We start from the raw sequence: 19,593 nt of genomic DNA on the forward strand, positions 1-19,593 counted from the left end.
GCATACATTCAGGGAAATGAAGAGGCAGAGCTTGAGCCCTGTGAAAGTTAAATGTCAAATTATCAGTGAGTGGTTCTGCTTAAGCATTTGTTACATAATGCTTACAATGCTTAAAAAGACTTGATTAATCACAGACTTGTTCAGTCTGCAGAAAGGCCTCTTTCACTCAGGAATTCACTGTGGCCCACAGAGCCAGTGGAGATTTTGGGGTACTGAGAAACTGTAGATAGTCATCAAATGTCAGAGCAGTACAAAAATCATCCAGAAACATGACCGAGAATGACTGGAGCCATCGCTCCCATTTTAACACACAGTGTGTGCTCAGTGGGGTTCAAATTCATGTCCAGTCCAGTTTCAACAGGCCTCAAACATCAGAAAGAGATGGAGTTCTTCTCTCCCACTCAGATTTCTCATCATGCTCTGGTTTATATCATGGTCAAGAGCAGTGAGCGGGCATTTGGAACTCTACTTTTCCCGGGGCAACGTCTCATCACTTTTTTGAGCTCAGGATGCTTATTTCAATTTCGTATAAAAACTTCCGTCTACCTAAATGTAGAAACTACTGACCGATAAGAAGACAGATATTCAATCTCAGCAACAGAACCAATTAAAATCTTCATGCAGCTCAGCAGTGGAATGTTTTTTTAAAATGTTACCCCTGCGTGATTTTGTGAGAGGATTGTTGTAGTTCACTAATCTGTAAAATTCACTGTAATGCATAAACTAATGTTTGTACTTAGTCATAGAAAATGTTACTACATTAGGTCAAAGTAAATAAATGTTGGTTTCAGTGTTTTTTACTGCTATTACGGTTTGATGTTCATGATGTTCTTCAGAGACATGAGCTAGCAACTGTAGCTATCTAAGCAGAGTCCAGTGAACGCTGTTCATGACACATTTGTTATCATAGTTAGGATACGTGTGCATGGTGGTAAAAGTTAGTTTTAGTTGATCTGTCAGTGGCCCAGGTGTCTTTTAAAAGTCAGAGAAAGTTATCATTCTGCAAGTACATTACAGCCCAAAGCTGTTTTTCCCCACCAAGTTTGGAGTTGTGGTGTCACTGCATCAGTTCATGTAAAGCATGTGTAAAGGAGTACCAGGATTACATAATTAGAACTGTGTAACAAAGTGATACCTACCCCGCATCACAGTAAACAATCACTCGGCTTTCAGCTGTGACCAGATTAAACACCCGCAGACTAGACTTTCAGAGTAAGAGCAGACTAAAATATCAGCACTACAAAAACAAATCATGTTACTATAATTCACACAAAGCTGCGAACACAATCCATGAGAAAGGAAATGTCTAGTACCCCACTCTGCCTTGTCGATATCAAATTTAAAAAGTGTTATTACACCCAAATGAATACGACAATTACTTAATCCCAGGTTCAGGGTCTTCTGGCATTTCTTTTCATTTGTATTGTCAGCCTTGCTGCTAGGACGAATTAGAGCGAAAACAGCATCAGTCATTGTGACAGACAGCAGTGGAGCCGATAATGAATCTGGGTATTAATATTTCGCCGCCGGCAGCACCCGAGTCTCCAGTGCCGCTCGCTGGGTCTGCACTCCACACCACTCGGCGTGCAATTGTTTCCTCCTGGTCTCGGAGGTAGCGCTAAACCCATTAACGGCGCGGTTGCCGCTAGATAAAGAGTGCAGTGGAGCGAGCATGTGCGGAGATGAATTTGACATTGTTCTGCTCAGTTCTGTTTCTTCTCCCGGGGTACACATTCAGTCTTGCCACGGCCCCTCGCCCATTCAAAAGCAAACCCTACAAAACATGCAATTTCGCTCTGCATACATTTTTAATGATGCAGCTTAGAAGCATCTGAACTATACTGCTGTACAGAAGGATGAAAAGTGTAAATGTGCTGGATTAATACAACAGGTCCTGTCAGTCAGCAAACATGCGCCTGCTGAAGGATTCTCATTTTAGGGACAACAATGTGCCAAGACTAGGTATAGAGGACAAAAACAGAAATGGATTAAGCCACTAAACTGTGTTTTTTTATTAAACAGGAGTTCAGCAGAGACACAAATAATAAAAAAAAAACATTAACAAGTGCAAAAATAAAAGAAAGACATAATTTCATGCTCATTTATGTGAAAGGTAGAGGGACAAGAGTCTTTTGTTGCCCTGTGTTTATATGTGGTGTTACTATGGTGATGGTGGATATGGGGTGGGGCTATTTCACACCTCTTCTGCTCAGAGGAGAGAGAGACATGCAGGAGGTGTGCCATCTGTGGCCAATACACACCACTGAGCAGTTAGTGGCCTTAGTGTATCAATCTGATAAAGTTGTTCACTCACTACTAACCAATATACATTACTGTCCATCATTACTACGTAAATCTGAACTCTCACAACATTTAATTTATTTATAAAGTGATGTACAAACTTCATTTACTTATTTTCCAGTCAAAACCACCATTAAGCACAAGTTATTCATTTTTCAGGGAGTGGTTCTACATGCACTCAGTAATCCGTACTCCATCCATACTCCGATCTAGAAATTTGATTAAGAAATCCCATAAAGAGACCTGGATTTTGGCTCAGTAATCAGATTTCTCAGTGCATGCAAACTTTTACATACATTTCTTTCGGATTTCTCAGTCTGCGCATGCATGAGAACAGATGGCGGTACTGGTAATAAGAAAGCAGCATTGCTGCAAAATGCAGCAAACACTTTTGGAGCAACACTGAAATCAAACGAAAAGAAGGATTGAAATATTCTTCATCTTCCAGAGGATGTATTTTCATATTTTCAGCTAAAGTGGCACAATGCTTTGAAGATAAGCTGCAGCAGGAAGTTTTATGTTCAATTTACGTCACGTCTTCTTCTGTGAGTTTACTGTCTGGTTGCAAAGCAGAAATCCAATTACTGCCTGACTCATGCAGACCTAGAGTTTCACATTATCTGATAAATCAAGTGCATGTAAACACGCTGAACGCATTGCTGACAAAACCTGATTTTCTGCATACTGGAATATTAAGCGCATTTCTACAGATGCACCATAGAGAGCATTCTCACGGGCTGGATCACTGTCTGGTATAGCAGCTGCACTGCACGTGACCACAAGGTCCTTAAAGGAGTGGTGAGGATGGCAGAACTATCTCCTGAAATAGGCAGATGTGTGTGTGCGTGTGTGTGTGTGTGTGTCCAGGTCATGGGTAGGAGTCAGTGCTGCAGGTGGTTAGTAGCATGTTTGTGTGTTCGCTGCAGAGGTGAGAGAGATGTCACTGTGGTGTAGAAGCTAATGAGCTCTCCAGGGAATCGCTCATGCTGCAAGGATCACCTCTCCCCATCACACTTGCACACATGCATGAGCAAATCATAGAATAGGATGCAGCCTTTCACCATCAGATTTATCTCTCCCTAATGGAATCAACACCATTGGATAGGCTGGTAACACCTAACAATGGGAACATCAAAGGTTTCAAGTGCAACTTCTCCAACCACTAGGCCTGGAATAAAATCACTGAGAGTGCAGTAAAAATAAATGATTGCGGCTACATTCATTTACGTTTACATCATGGGAGGCCTACTTGCTAGCTAGGTTTGCATTGTTTTTCCAAAGTTAGCAGGCATCCATTATGCTAACCTAAGAGAAGCTAACCACTCAACAGCAATATTAGCATTGCCCCTGGGCAGTTATTTCCAGTCTGGCTCCTGTCTGTTTCAATGAGGAGATACTTGTTAACCCCAAAACTGAAAGCCAACCGAACAGACAAAAATGTGTTGTGGTGTCTGTGCCAAATCTGTATGTTTTCTAGTATTTACCACAGAGTGTAATAGCAGCAATAAAAAAAAATTATGAAATCAAAAAACATGACCTCAGAGATCTATTTCAACCAGTGAACAGTCTCCCTCTCCTTTATAATATCTCTGGCTAATTATGGCACAAACATGCTTTGTTTATAGTAATCACACCAAATACTGAGGTATTATAAGGTGCATGCAAGCTGTACTGGCTAACTGTAGCCTTCATGTTACACTAGCAAAGCTGTCCTGCATATCTCCAAAGTTCTGTGTATGCAGATGCACTAGTCTGCAGCCTGTTTAAATGCATTTTCCAGAGTTGAGTCCAAATGAGAGCTCAAAATTTCAAACTGAGAATGCATACATTTGTACCCCAGTAAAACCACCCCTGTAGCACCCAATGGAGCAGCCATTGTGCATGACTGATTATCTTAGCTCCTTTAGCAAAGGAGCTCCTTCTCTTTTTAATTCTCTCTCTTTATCTGTCTCTCTCAGCAGTGTGACTTTTCGGACATGGCACACACTCATTGATTCATCTCCTTCAGGACAAAAAAGGAGGAAAAAAGTCCTTCCCGTTTGCTAAAGTGGTGACTATTAGCACAGGGTGAGCGAGGAAGGGCTCTCCATCTTTTTACCACACTCCGGGGGTCCTGCTGCAGATTGTGTGTGTGGAGAGAGCATTGATCTTTCACACACTCATTACGGCCATTTTCAATTAAACGCTGGCACAGTTATTAAGGCACTTAAAAAGAGAGGCACTTCGTATTCTTCACAGCCTTTCAGCCTCTCCCTCCTCTCACGTCCACCTCTCAAAGAGCTCCTCTATTCGAGCGCTTCCCCTGAGGCGAGGGGGTACTGTATACACGCTGAAATAGGACAGGGGAGGTAAATGCAATTTGCAATTCACAGGGGGAATAATGCAGAGGCAAAGGGCCCCTTCTCAACAGATCAGAACTAAACATGTTCAAAATCATCCATGTGCTTGAGAAAGTTCAGAGAAAGAGTGTTAAACTAAGGATGAAATCCGACTGAACAAGGTGGGTAATCCTGCAAATAATCAATAAATATATGATATATGCCTGAATCTAATTACATTTCCAATCAGAACGAGCACCAGATCTGGCAAAAGTTTACTATGTTCAACATGGTGGGAACAGAAAATGTTCTGCAGAGGAGGCGAAGTTTATGCTCTGATCTTTAAAAGACGGAGGTGGGACAGATGTCCAGCTTATGCGTCTCGGAACACATCTTCCTCGTGGCCTTCTTTAATATGGACAATTTTTCTGAGTCTGACATCATTTTAAAGCAATTATAAACAAGCGCACCAACTGGAAACTCATCTCACTCTGACTGTCCTGGTAATGTTTACTCTAAGCAGTTCTCCACACATGCATGACATTTTGCATCAGATTACTTGTAGTGAGCATGTTAACGAAGATTTTCCATCAGATTGTTGAATGGAGTGTGCACATAAACACCTCAGTCTGAATCTGTAATCGGAACGTATTCAATCGGATTTGCAAAAATCTTTGCATGTAAACACAGCCAATGTCAATGAAACCTGAAGATATGTGCACACCTATTATCTGCAGTTGTGTGCAAAGGCTTCTGCACCCCTGGTCAAATGACATGTTTTGCTGGTTTTCTACAATACGTTGACACATCCTTTTTATGAAGAACACACTTCTGCACATTTTAATGCACCTTAACTGTTTATCAGATAAACTGGACAACTAGTCCAATTGTGGCCTATGCCAAAGTCATGGCCCATATTTTAGGTTTAATTTTTTCCAGTATGTTAAACTCAAAGCAAATAAATAGAAATCGTGCACTAAACTTTTCTCTGTTAGACCACACAAACCCTGCTGATAAAGGACTATTTCCTGTGTGACCATTTGGGATAATAAATAATGATGACAAAAGACTGCTTTGCAGCATCTACAAAGCAACAGGGAGACGAAATATCAGCAGAACACTGAGCAAAGCACGGGTGAGACACACTGCAAGAATGTTAGCAAAAGCAGACCTTACCTGCAATGGCCATTCTATGATCTTCAGAAAGCAAGGGGAGAGAAAAAGACAAAAAGACAAGAAACACGCTGGTTAGTAGGGATTAGGACTAAAAGCACTGTCATTTAGAGAAGGTGAGATGGACAGGATTGGAATGGAAACAGAAAGCTGAGCTCGATATCAGACCAAACATCAACTGATAAGACAAAATTCCATTTTGTCTTCTGTAATCTTCTGTACCACCTCTTTATTCTTTCAGTGAGAGATCCACCCAGACCCCCCCCGGTATTCTTTCATGTATTTTTCTTCATCAGTGTTCTCTCACTACAATACCCAGCATGCATTATGCAAATATACCATCAATATCATATCATACAGCCCACACAATAATGCAGAAATCCAATGTCAATGTCAATGCTAACATAACCAAAAAGGTTAATAAATACAACGGTGATATTCGGCTTCCTAGCAGTACCGTTACCTACCAGCTAATGGATAAAAAGAAAAAAAACTAAAGTGCTTGTAATTTTCCAAACGTTCCTCAAGCATTCAAGACACATAAGCAGAAGGGGCTCTTCTTACTTTCCAAACCAGAAAATCTCACTTTCACAACCACTGTAGGAAGTGAGAAAGGATATTTACAAGAGATGGTTACATTTTTTTCTAGTCTGGCTGGAGTTTCACTTTAACGTGGACCATTTTCCCCTCATTAAACTACCAAGTAAATCTGTAGAAAAAAACTTTGTCCTACTGCATTATTGTTTTATAACCCATGTGTCAAACACAAGGCCCATGGGCCAAGCCAAGCCTGTGACACAGCCGTATTTGGCTAACAAAATTATTTTAATTTTCTATTCTTATCAGTCTGTTTCGCCCTGAGATGCACTACAGTCCCCAGCATGCACTGCAACATAGCACGTGTTCAGCAGTTACACAAAAAGCATACAGGCAGTAAAAAAAACTACCTAAAACCAATGTATTTTTAATATAGAATTATTTTAGCATAAGTATTCAAGGCCTATTTTGCTGTTGCAGTTTTGGCATATTTTAAATAAACAATTCATTGAGTTTAATATCTTAGATGAGGCTGTGCAAAATCTGGGGATATACTGACTTGATGTTACTGTGAAAAATGAAGGTTTAGTCATACAGAAAAACAACACGCAAAAACATAAAGGCTTCAATGTAAGTTTGAAAAGGTTAACACAGGCATAGATTTTTCAGAACAGTGGCTTTCAGCAGGGGGGAGGGGGCTTTGTTTCTACTGTAAAAGTCAAGCATATAAAACCTGTGGTTAAAGCACGTAGTTAATAAAAGCAAAAAATAAAAGAACATGTTCACCAAAACAAAGTGGTTTCTGATCTAACAGTCAAGCACTACCTTGTCTGGCTTTCCAGACTAAAGCCTTTTTTAAATGTTCTGAGTTCGCATACTGTGGACTGAGTGAGCACTGTCATGAATGAATGACACACCTGGTCCACATACACACCCACACACACACACCCACACCCACACGGTGGTCATGTCAACCTCCACTCTGAAGCTGATCAGGGGTGACTGATACGGACCGCACGCCAGGACTCATCTATAAAACATGAGCGTGTGGTGCGGATGTATTCACCTAGGCATAATAAAGCAGGGACCCACTATGTATTATTGAGAGCACTGAGTCAGAGCATGGAGCTGACCAATCACATTCAGCCACTGACTGACCCACTCAGGACCACCATATGTCCATCACCAAAACACAACACGCTACCTGAATTTATCCACTGACTTCATACGGGAATTAACAGTACACACCGGATCACATCCCTCCCTCTTCTACTCTCTCACTTCTTTCTCTCTTCCTCTTTTTCTCTTCTTCTCTGTCTCTCTCACTGTTGTTGCAACTTTGGCTTGTTTCATCTTACTGTCACTTTTTCTCTCCTTCTGTCCTTCTCTTTTCTATCCTTTTCTCTCTCTACTAATATACATTTCCTTTATTCTATCCTTTTGTCTTCTTTCTCTCCTTTTCATTTTATTCATCTTTCCTCTCCTTCTCTGTCTCTCTGTAATATTCTACGTTTCTCTCGTTTCAACCCTTTCTTTCTTTGTTCTCTCCTTCTCCTTTAATCCTTCCCCTTTCTTGCCTTCTTTCTCTCTATCATTCTACCTATCTCTCATTCTATCCTTTTCTTTTCTCTCCTCCTTCTATCCAACTTTTCTCTTCTTTCTCTCTACTATTACATCTTTCTCTTGTCCCATCTCTTTCTGTCTTTCTTTGTTCTCCTTCTTCTATCCTTTCTCTCTCGACTATTCTAGGTTTCTCTTGTTCTATCCCTCTCTCCCTTTTCTCTGCTTTCCCTGTCACTTTCTTTCTCTCTCTCTTTTGCTCCTACTTTCTCTTTTTTGCCTTTTGTCTCACTTTCTCCCCTTCTTGTCATTCTTTTTCTCTCCATCTCTCTCTCTCTACCATTATATCTTCTCATTCTATCCCCCCTTTCCCTTATTCCCTTTTTTCTCTCCTTGTCACTTTTTCCATGTCTCTCTGCCTCTTATGCTCCTTTTTTCTCTTCTATTTTCTCTCTTGCTTTATTTCTCTCCTTCTGTCATTCTCTTCTCTCCTCGTTATAATTCTATCACCTTCTCAATCTCATTCTAATTCTCTCTCTCTCTCTCTCTCTCTCTCTCTCTGGCTTCCTGTTCTCTTTTTGTCATTCATTATCCCAGACAGTCCCTTAGGAAATGGTCCATTATCAGCAAGTTCTGTGTGACTTAACAGACTCGGGAATTGAGTTTGTTTGAAGCAAATAAGAGTAATATTGGTCTAGCCGCCTCTCGTAACCTTCCCATTCCACTTAGCCTGATGTAATTATGACTCATTGGCTCACTTTAAAGTAGTGGGCTACGGCTGCCAGAGCTTTAAATGATTAATGAGAGGTGAAGCGTGTGACGCATTTACAGAGATGTCGGCTGCTGTGGGCTTTGTCAGTTCATCCAGTGCACAGTATCATAGACTAATCCTCTGTTTCAATGCATTAACCTTTTCAATTTTTGTACAAAGAGCTCCGTGATGTGGGTGGAAAACCAGCATGTGAAATGTCCTATAGGAGCAGCAGTGTTTAATAAGCACAGCTGCTGAATGGAGCCATGTCTTATGTCTGAGATTCACCCTCACATTCAACAAGTGGCCTCCAGAGCAGCAAATGGACCGGCCTCCTCCTTCTGCACTGGAATGACCCTAATCAATGCAGATCAGAGGAATCAGAGTATATGCCAATCTACACAATCTAAACAATCTACACTGTCTTGATTCCAATGCAGGTCTGATTCTGACTCTTATTTATGAACTATATGAATTGTCTGCAAATTCCGAAAAAAGTCAAAATAAGTATGCATCCTCTACAAAGAACACGCATTTATTTATTTTTTAAATTTAACATGATGAAAAAAAAATAGCAAAGAAATTAACCAGAAATGCATTAAAAAAGGATGTTCATTGTAGAGAATACGTTAACTTATTCTAAATAATCAACAAAACATAAATTTCACTAATGGGAAATGATAAGCTAATGTTGCTATACAATCACATAAAGCCACAACCTTATAGGCTACTGTGAACAACCTCTGAATTTAAACAAACAAAAAAAAATTATCATCGTCATGGACTAGCTTAATTTTTGAGCTGTTGTCAGAGATTTCAAAACATCATCCGTCATGTTTATAGCCATGAGCAGCTGCTCCTTTTTCAATGTGCATAGCTTTGTGCTACAGTAGTGCACATTAATACCTCTGAAGTAAGCCTGCTGGACTTTCTTTATATTCAATGTCATACTACATACATAAAAACCAGTCCAAATTGAGACACAGCAGATATATCTTTGCTTTGACAAACAATATGAATCTGCCATCCATCAAAATTTGTCTGAGAACCCATGTGCGGCTGGAGGGTTCAATGCCATGAATGTGACAGGGTCTAAAAGTTGCACTGGGAACAGGGGCACTTGAACCCCGCTGGTGCATTAATAAAAGGAACAAAGTGCTTATTGACTTGGCAGGAGGCTTTCTGGGGCTCTGCCATGCTGTTTGACTCCATACAGTCCCCAGAACGAGCCCCAACACTGAAGGCAAGTACACCCTCAAATGCAGCCCTGCACTGCCTCTTCACAGTGGCATCTTCATTGCTTGGAAAGTATTGGAGTGTACTTCACAGCCAGCACAGAGGCACACACGACGTAAAGAGTTAGGAAAGGATGCCGATATTTATTCTCCTTAAACCTCAGCCAGACTGTTTTTCAACAGCCGTGTTAAGATTTTCAGTAAAACCAAACAAAACATAGGTGAGTGTCAGCGAAATGAAAGTGTTGTCAATAGCACTTTGTTGCTGGTGGCTTTATGATCAGTGCTGGTTTATTTCTAGACAATACACATATGGCTCAATAACTGATATCACAGTATTGGCCTCTTCAATACTAATTTCACAGAAGTCTGGAATATCAAATAAGCCCTCTAACGAAACACCATGTTTTATACTGTATGCTGTGACCATTTTGACCAATCAAAGCATTCATATAATCCAACAAGTCATTATTTAGTGTAGACCATGTCATAGTATTAAGTCAACAGTGCATATTTAAAAGAGTGCAAACACAATATGCAGCAATATAACTGCAATAACAGCATCTTGTCCATATTAGGATTGGGCATTTCAAGCAAACTGGATATTCAAATTTTCAGGCATTATTCAAAAATTATTTGAATATCACCACCAGGCTCAGGCCACAAATCCATAGTAGGTGACATGAAAAGGCATCTTCTAGACAAACAGACAACTGCTGAATGTCTGTTTTCACCCCAACTAATCCTACTAGCCTAGTCATATCATATTTCCTCATAGCTTTTAGTTTGACAAAAGCAAGTCTATCAACGGTTCTTTATCAAACTGGATAAATCACTAAATTACACTGAAGGTTCACTCCATTAAAACTGTATGTGTACAGTGTAAAGTGTGAAGTGAGCATGATGCTTATTGGCACTTTTCTGCTATGCTTCTCATGTGGTGTAGCTACACATCACTTTATACAGTCTATTGCAAGATGTGAAGCTTCTTTTTTCTGGTGTGTAGCAGCCTTAGCCAACTGCAGAATCTTTCTGTGCTTACTTCCTTGTATTATACAAACAAGAAACTCAGACATCTTGTGGTTCTTCAATATGAGAATATATAATGGTAGAATGAAGCTAATTTCCATATAAACGTCCTACTTTAAGTTTAAATTTTCATGACTATTTGTCTATTTATACAAATAAAGGTGCCAAAAAGAATGTGTGATGCTATAGATGCAACCTATAGGTTCCCCAAAAAATCTTTCAAGAAAATAAGGAGATGTGTGAGTGAGGAACATTTTAAATATTAAAGAACGTCCACATAATGTGAAGGTTCTGCAATGAATCTATGAATTGGAATAAAACGTTTAAAATATAGAACCTTTATATCAGCTCTTTTAAAACATAGTTCTTTAGGGAATCAAAAATGGTTCTTCTGTGGCATCACTAAAGAACTCCTAGTGCACTAAACAACAGGTGGTGCTATGCAAGCCAGCCTTCCCTGCCTTAGACCAGCCTTTTCACAAGTCCACTGATGTTTTTAAGAACGTAATAAGATTCATTAGTATGTTGGTGCCCTGTGAATTCTATCATTTTTAATAAGGGGTATTTGTGGGGATTTCTCTTCCTGTAAATAGGATCCACTGCTGGCCTTACATCACATGCTTAAGTCGGACCATGGGGTTATATGAGCTGGCCTTTCTCCATATTGTCTGATAACACTAAAAATTAGGCCACCAAGCTAATCCATCGTATGATTCTGACTAAAAAATCCCTCAAAATCCTCTACGGTAACTGAAATAGGATTCAAGAATGTCCAGTCGGTGAACATGGCATGTGAATTCAGTGGGAGGAGGTCCAGCCAAAACATTTTCACACAGACATCCCAACACACGCTCACATACAATTGGAAGGTTTGTAAAACTCCATCAGGCTCCAGCTGTGAAGAATATATTCCCCTACAGACCCCTTTCTACTCCTGAATAAACACCAGAGGCCACGCTGGGTCTCAGGAGACTTTCCCCTCACTTGTTTACCATTTGTCATTTGGCAGATTTCTTTTTCAATTTGGCCGGGACTTCGTGAACTTCCAGAGACAATAGCCCCAGAGAGATTGTGAAGAGAAAAAAGGCAAACTTGCTTATCTTCACTTTAGCCTTTTCTCTCAAGCTGTCAGTGAATGGGGAGACACTGGCACCGAGCTGGAATGCAGAAGCTTTAACAAAGCCATCTCCCATGCTGCTCCTGCCGTTTTCCCTGGCCTTTCTGCTCAGGAGACCTAACCACAGCACACTACCACTGAGGTCTGTACCCAGAATCATTTGCATTCGTGGTGTCAACGCCCATAATTATACACAAGATGGAGAAGTAAAGGGATTCCCCTCACACACACACTGCTTACACTTGTAGTGGGGCAATTTCACGCTGTGCAACTCTCTCATTTGGCCTGGTTTTGGGAGTGTCTTCTTTAATTTAGAAATAGGGATGAGAATACACACTGCATCACTGATATCTTGAGGGAAAGGAGGTAACAGAAATGCCCAGGGTAATAATCAATGGAAATAAATCAAAGTGATTTTGTCCAGGGAATGTTGTGAAAGATTGTGTTTTGAAATCCTGAACTCTTCATAATTAAGATTACAAGCAAAAACAAAAACTCTAATTTACTTAGAACAAAAAGTGTCTATTCAGCTTGTAAAGCATGACTGGGGAGAAAAGTATGTCTGAGCAAAACACCCGATATGGAATCAGTTTCCAGGCACATTCATCTCGACAAATACTGGCAAGTTAATTATTTGTTTGGATAAGGGGAGCGTGCTCCAATTAGAAGTTTTTTTTTTTTAATTCTAGCAAACCAAATAAGCTGAGAGCTGGGAGGAGGTGGAGTTTAAATCCATGTTATGCATAACTGATCTGACTAATTCCACTCACCTGAAGATTTGGAGAGACTCTTTGCTCTGAATTCAAGCACCATAGTGAAACTCATAACAGCAGGATCGTCAACACTACTCCCTATATCAGCACTCATCAGAGCAGAGGCCAATGAACTGATCCAGACAGGACGGTTATCGACTGTTTTTTGTAGGCTGGAATCCTACAAGGATTCCTCCCTCATCCTCCTCTCTGTCCATTTGACTGATGGGCTCGTTTACCACCCACAGACCACTACTGGCCAGAGTGAAACAGGAACAGTGGTCCTCCCCTGCAGTCAATATATGAACTATAACCTGTCAGCAGTGGCTGAGTGACAGCTCCAATGTTTCTCAGCTCTCCCAGCCACTGAGAGCCATGTTTGTGATGAAGGAGGTTTGAGAGACAGAGAAGACCTCCAATAAACTAAGGCAGTGTGAAGACTGTGTTCAGGTCAGTGGAAGAGGGCAGAGAGCACAGTGAGGTCAGGAAGATAGAGCTACACTTTTAAAAAATGAATGAGGGGATAGCTATAGAAGAACTGCAGTTGGTTCCCTAATGTGGTGGCTCTCAAACCAGTCCTTAGGGACCCCCAGATGGTCCACTCAATGTGTTGCAAGTTAGGCTGAAACCTAAATCTGGACTGGGGACCCTAAGAACTGGCATGAGAACTACTGCGCTAATGTGCATGTATGGATGTTTCCAAATGGATGTTTCTCTGAAGAACCACATTTGAAGAACATTTTAAAAAAAGCCAAATCCTTTATTCACTTTCATTATTTTTTTTTCCCTTGAGGTCCACTTACAAGATAATTGTGTGGGTTTAGGGACCACCTAATGACCAATTAACAAGACCACAATGACCTTTGTTGGGATTGGCTGCCCTGCATTGGGTGGCTATAATGATGTTGGCTGAACGGGTAAATGTAGACATTTGGAAAAGCATTGGTTTTCATGACAACACAAAAACAATGAATTCCAAGGATGCTTAAGTTTCCTGGACTGTATGGAATGGTATGTTCTGAAATTTTAATAAATGTTTACATATTAAATCAAACTATTTTATTTAAAAACAGTAAGAAAAAAACTTTTTATATATCATAAGCCCTTAAAACCTAAAAGGAACTCACAAGTCCTATAACAATTAACGATGTAGTTTCATGGAACTGTACATCCAAGCCAAGAGCCTTTAGAAACCTTTATTTTTAAGAGTGTCCTCAAGAGAAACTTTAGCTACACCCAAGCTATAACTCCTTCACTTGTCTTGCATTGAACAAGTACATTTCCTAGTTCACAAACACACTTCTCGCATTGCTTCAAGATGACATCCATTTTTTTATGGTATTTGGCTGACGTTCGTATCCAGAGAAACTTACAGTTTGATTGTTTTACACAGGTAGGCCAAGGTAGTGTTAGGAGTCTTGCCCAAGGATTCTTATTGGTATAGTGTAGGGTGCTTACCCAGGCAGGGGATTGAACCCCAGTCTACAGCATAGAAGGCAAAGGTGTTACCCACTACACTAACCAACCACAATTTTCCAAGCCGCTTCTAATTACAGGATCGTGGGGGCTTTAAGATGACATTGAAATATAATTCAGAAAAGCATCACCACATAGTGACTTGAATCAGCAATCAAACATGCAGCACTGTTTGGCTCATTTGAAGAAGAAGGTTCAACTGTCAAGGCAGAAAGTGTCCAAGGAAGATCATTACAAACACTTAGAGAAAGTAAGAGCTAATGTGGAAGTGATAAATAAAGAGTTCTGTAATTACAGTGCTTTCAAGGATGCAAGAGGACAGAAAGAAAGTCATGGAAGAGGAAGTCAAATCAAGGATCCTGCAGTGGCTTCATATCTTCTCTTTTCTCCTTCCAGGATTTATTATGCACAGATCCTTCATCATTCTCTACATTAACGAGGGTGAATGTTCTTATGAGCGCATCTGCTCTCCAGCAAAATGACTCATCCACTGGTGCTAAAACATTCGCAGTTACAAGAAATGGCTTTTAATCTTTGCAATCAAGTCTATAAATCCTTCAACACTTAGTGTATATGTCCACGCTTGAGGGGGCAGTGGCCTGAATTAGCACAACCTGGTCCATTTAACTCACATAAACACAGAGCAACGGACAAATACATGAACTAAGCAAAACTGGGCTAATGTTGACAATGAAGACTTGCATGTCTTGTATGTGTGCACTTCTCACTTCAATTGTTATCGCTGTTGTCGGCCCAAAACCTTGTATCTCCAAAATTGTAACTTTACAGGAGAAGGAAAAAACATACTCTACTTTTAATATAAGTTAATCGAGTTATTTTGGGCCACTTCTTTTGGCTAATTCATCATGAAATTCATACTCAATGTAAAGGCCAACAGGTATTTTCAAACTTTAAATTGTCAAACAAATGACAAAAATGGAGATACGAGGTTTTGGTCTGACAGCAGCGATATGCTTGCTAGTAAAGCAAAAATGGCAAAATCACAATACTTACAGACACTTTCATGACACTATGTTTAACAATGTTTAGTTTATCTGAAGTTTGGACAAAAAATAACCAGAAGGGCCACATAAAAAATGAACAAACTACTTAAATGCAAACCCGTGTTCCCAAATTTATGAATAGTTTTGACATTAAAATGTAAACAAAGTCATTGAGTGGTTTCATGCAAAACACTTTGTTTCAGAGAAACTTTTAGAGTTAGAATTGTTCACAGTGGTTTTTTGATGGGTACCTGACAGAGTTTAAAGTCTCTGCAAGCTCCCTCACAGACAGTTATTACATTAAATGGTTAGGAATATGTTGTTGCCTGCGATATTGCTTCACAATAGATTTGAGATCAGCTTTAGGCCAAAAACAAAAGTGAAAAAGTCCCAGAAGACGTTATTTTAAGAAATTAATTTTTCAGATTTACCACTATTTTACCATCTTCAGCACTACATATAATGCTCATATAGCAATCTCTGTACCACCACTGTACAAGATCTGTCATCAAACTGCTTGGACTGACTGTTTACTTCTTAATGACTGAATTATACTATACTAAGATTTTCGAATCAAAAATCAAACAGCTGGTAAAAAACGAATGCAGTTTACATAGAAACACATTATTGTAGGACAGCCTTCGTAAGGTTAAACGACACCTACATAAGCCTTTCACAATGGCAGACATAAACCTACACAAACATTTACGAAGTCTTATTTGAACAAGCATGACTCGTCATAACACTGGCAAGGGTGAAGTAAGTGACATCATAACTAACAAATACAGCCTTTATGACAACTGATACTCGTTAAGTCTTTATTAAAGTAGTAAGCAATAATGTATTAAGTAGGTTTATGTCAGTTGTCATGAAAAGCTTATGCAGATGTCATGTATTTGCTCTACGTCTCTTTTTTTTGATAAATGTAGTTGGTCAAATGTTCTATAAGTATTTACTATACCTACTATAAACGTACTGTGATGTCATTTATCACTCTAACCATAATGTCTTGTCACATCGTCCACCTCTGCTTTCTACTCTTCCAATTCACATGCTTCTATCTTCCAATAGATCATAAACATGATTAGCAATCAGAAAGTCAATCTGCAATAAAAGCAGTCTTATGAGTGTATTGGCAGCAGGTAACAGAACCAGAACAGTCCTGTCCTTGCTCGACACTGGAGAAGAAGTGAGGACAGTTGCCAGAGGGCAGGAGAAATGATTTCAGGATTTATGGTGAACTCTCATAGTGTATCAGCATTAAATCAATGTCCAGGCTAAGGAAGGAACAGCACACAAGTTACACAGCCAAGTTCTACCATGACTCATATTCCTCAGTCACCATGCAGCGCTTTACCTCTTACCTCCTGAGCTCCATGCTGCTCAGAAAAGGCTCTGAAAGTCAGTTTTTCAATAGCTTTTGAAAGTGAGCCGCTTGATCATAATCACTAATTTCCATGCAACAAGTAAGGCCTCTGAAAAGTTATAGAGGCTCATATATGTTCAACTTTGTTAAACTGTTTTAACCCCTTTTTATAGTAGCCATAAAATGCAATTTCTGGCTCTTTCAATGTAGGTCCCTCATTTGAACTATGCTTTTTTTGTCCAATAATTTTAATGGAATATATATTAATGGAAATGTATGACTTACAAAACCAGAAGCAAACTCAATTTTTACCTTTGCAGGTGTATAAGTATGTCAACATGAATTAAAGTGATATTACTGCTCTTAAAACTATTCATAATTGTGGTAATTGTGCATATTTTTTGCTATAAAGAAAGCTGTCGATGTGCAGATTTTTTATATTGATTCAATTTGCCCTCCTCTCCCCTTTCTCCCCTTTTTGCTCGCTAGCAGCTCAGCACAGAGCTAAACATTTCACTCACTTAGAGCCAAAAAACTGTCGTAGCTAATGTGTTGACAGAGTTATAAGGGAAAAATATTTTTTTTTGAGTATACTAACTGAAAACCTGAGTTGATTTCCATTCTACTGATGGAACGGCCACTAGGGAGGCTGCAGAACGAAGTTAAAAATATAAACTATACATGAAGGAGTAGGAATAGGCATTTTCATTTTCTTTGATCTAAAAATAAGTGTCCATACCAAGTCAGCAGACGAACTCCCATGCATGAGAAGGGTCAGGTCTGACTGATTAAACGGCTCTGCTATTCATCAGTGCTGATTACAGCTGTCGGCTCCTCCTGCCGGTTGCTCATTTTCCTACAGATAAAGTGCCTGTCAAAAGGTCGCAATCAATCTTTATCATTTTGTCATGTCTTCTTGTTTGCTGGAAATGAATAAGGTTTGCTTCTTGTTTATTGTCCTCTGAGAACATGGTGTAAAGTGGCTTTTAGGTTAATGAGATGACACCACCTTTTATCCAACATGCAGTGCTGCGTAATTGAGCAATCATGCTGCCTCACCACCAAAAAAGGCAGCTGGCTCTTCCTCTCTGCTCCAGAAAATTTTCTACTGCTGAGTGACATCATTACCTATCTGGCAAATATGTGGAGGATTACAGAGGGGAGGACATGGTGGCCCTGAGGAGTCAGTCCCTGGAGATGGAGGTATGCAGTGGGACACATAGGCCATACTCTGGCAGAGGTCACCTCAGAAGCAATCGCTTTAAGTGCTCTCACTGACAATCAGGGAGGAGGAGATTAAATCAGACCTCCAGCCTTAGTCACTGGATAGGAGTCAGAATACTAATCAGGCAAAGTCAGATGCTGCACTTACAAGCTCCATCAGAGAGAGTCTGGCTGGCACTCTTAAAAAGCAAGGTGTCAAAAAGGATTTTTCTGGGCGATGTCACAGAATAACTACTTCTGGTTCCCCAAAGATCTTGTCAGAAAATGATTCTTAAAAGAGAAACCTTTTGGTTGAAGGTTCTTGAAAGATAAACATTTCAGCGGACAGTCTCTTGAAAATGAAACGTTTCGGTGGATGGTTCTTAAAGGAGGAACCTTTCAGTGGATGGTTCTTTACAATACATCTTTCAGTGAACGGTTCTTTGAAGATGAACCTTTCAGTATAAGGTTCTTGAAATATGAACCTTCCAGAGGATGGTTCTTAAAAGAAAACCTTTCAGTAAATGGTTCTTTAAAGATAAACCTGTCAAAGGATGGTTCTTGAAAAATAAACCTTTCAGTGGATGGTTCTTTAAATATGAACCTTCCAGAGGATGGATTTTTAATGAAGAACCTCTCAGTGGATGGTTCTTTAAAGGTTCAAAAGTTTCCACATAAATGAAAGGCAATTTCAAAAAATCAGAGACTTCCTAAATGGTAACAGGTGTGGATGTGTGGTTCTATAAAATACTTTTAATTGGTGTGGAACCTTTATAGGCTTTAATGGTTTTTATGTAAAGTTCTCCCCATTTGCCCACCATATATACAAAAATAGATCATTACATGGCCCGTATCCTGGATAGACACCTCACTTTTTAAAGAACAGTCCATTAATTTTGGTTTTTGGGGAACCAAAAATGGTTGTCTTATTGAGTCACTCCAAAAAACCTATTTTGGGACATTTTTTAACAGTGTGCGTTCAACCGAAGAACCACGTAGGAACCTTTACTTTTAAAATTGAGTTTGGTACTTCTCTACTGCCATTTCTTTCCTCAACGCATTCCCTCAATTTTATCTTTCCCCATCACTGTTTATTTTTTATCTACAGAACACTTTCTCAGACGCATGTCAGAGACTCCAGAAAATAGGGTTATTATGGGTAATGAAGTCTTAACTCTGTGTCAGTATGATAAGGTCAGAAGATCAGGGCACCTCTCCTTGTATGTACTGCTTTTGTGTCATCTTACTGTCGAAGTCAGGATTCTCAAAGACACTAATGCTGCAGCATCTCTTAGTCTCTCTCTCTCTCTCTTCATCATTATTCCTTCTCATTATGGGAAAAGCACTCAGCAGAGGTAGCAGGGACATCACGAGCAACAGCAGCACGTTCATTATATCAAAGCTTTCAGAATGAAGTGAAGGCTGAAGACGTCCTGAGGAGCTGTCATTTCAGGTTTCATGAAGCAATATAGGCAGGTGTCTTGTGTGCCCACTGACCTGCCAAACGTTCTCTGAATCGAACCATTAAGGAGTAATGGCAAAGTACCCAAAGTAAGTAGGCTGGAGAAATGATATGCATGCAAAATGACACAAGAATGACTGATGGCCACTGCAGAGCCAATGGTTATCTGTCCTGCCCCAAGAACCTGGATGATTTGTTGAAGGCTCTAGCCCAGCATGGTGCACTTCCCTAGGGTTCTGGATATGCAATCACACAATTGTAAACCTAACTAAGGGACCACAGTAAATAATAGCCAGTGTGCTTTTCAGA

The 19,593-nt window shown here is 39.9% G+C and overlaps 1 protein-coding gene across 9 annotated transcripts in view; it reads right to left on the reverse strand.

The window, feature by feature from the left end:
- Positions 1-19,593, reverse strand: part of agrn (agrin) — a 323,933-nt gene that overhangs the window by 236,860 nt on the left and 67,480 nt on the right. For 7 of the 9 annotated variants that reach the window (XM_037541562.1, XM_037541561.1, XM_037541556.1 and 4 more), the window contains exon 3: positions 5,796-5,816. The exons of the other annotated variants lie outside the window; for them this stretch is intronic. In XM_037541562.1, coding sequence (XP_037397459.1) covers positions 5,796-5,816 — 21 coding nt within the window. The remainder of the gene's footprint in view (positions 1-5,795; positions 5,817-19,593) is intronic. 9 annotated transcript variants of the gene reach the window in all.

This window comes from Pygocentrus nattereri, chromosome 9 (assembly GCF_015220715.1).
Source record: "Pygocentrus nattereri isolate fPygNat1 chromosome 9, fPygNat1.pri, whole genome shotgun sequence".
In the NCBI taxonomy this organism is placed as follows: Eukaryota; Metazoa; Chordata; class Actinopteri; order Characiformes; family Serrasalmidae; genus Pygocentrus; species Pygocentrus nattereri.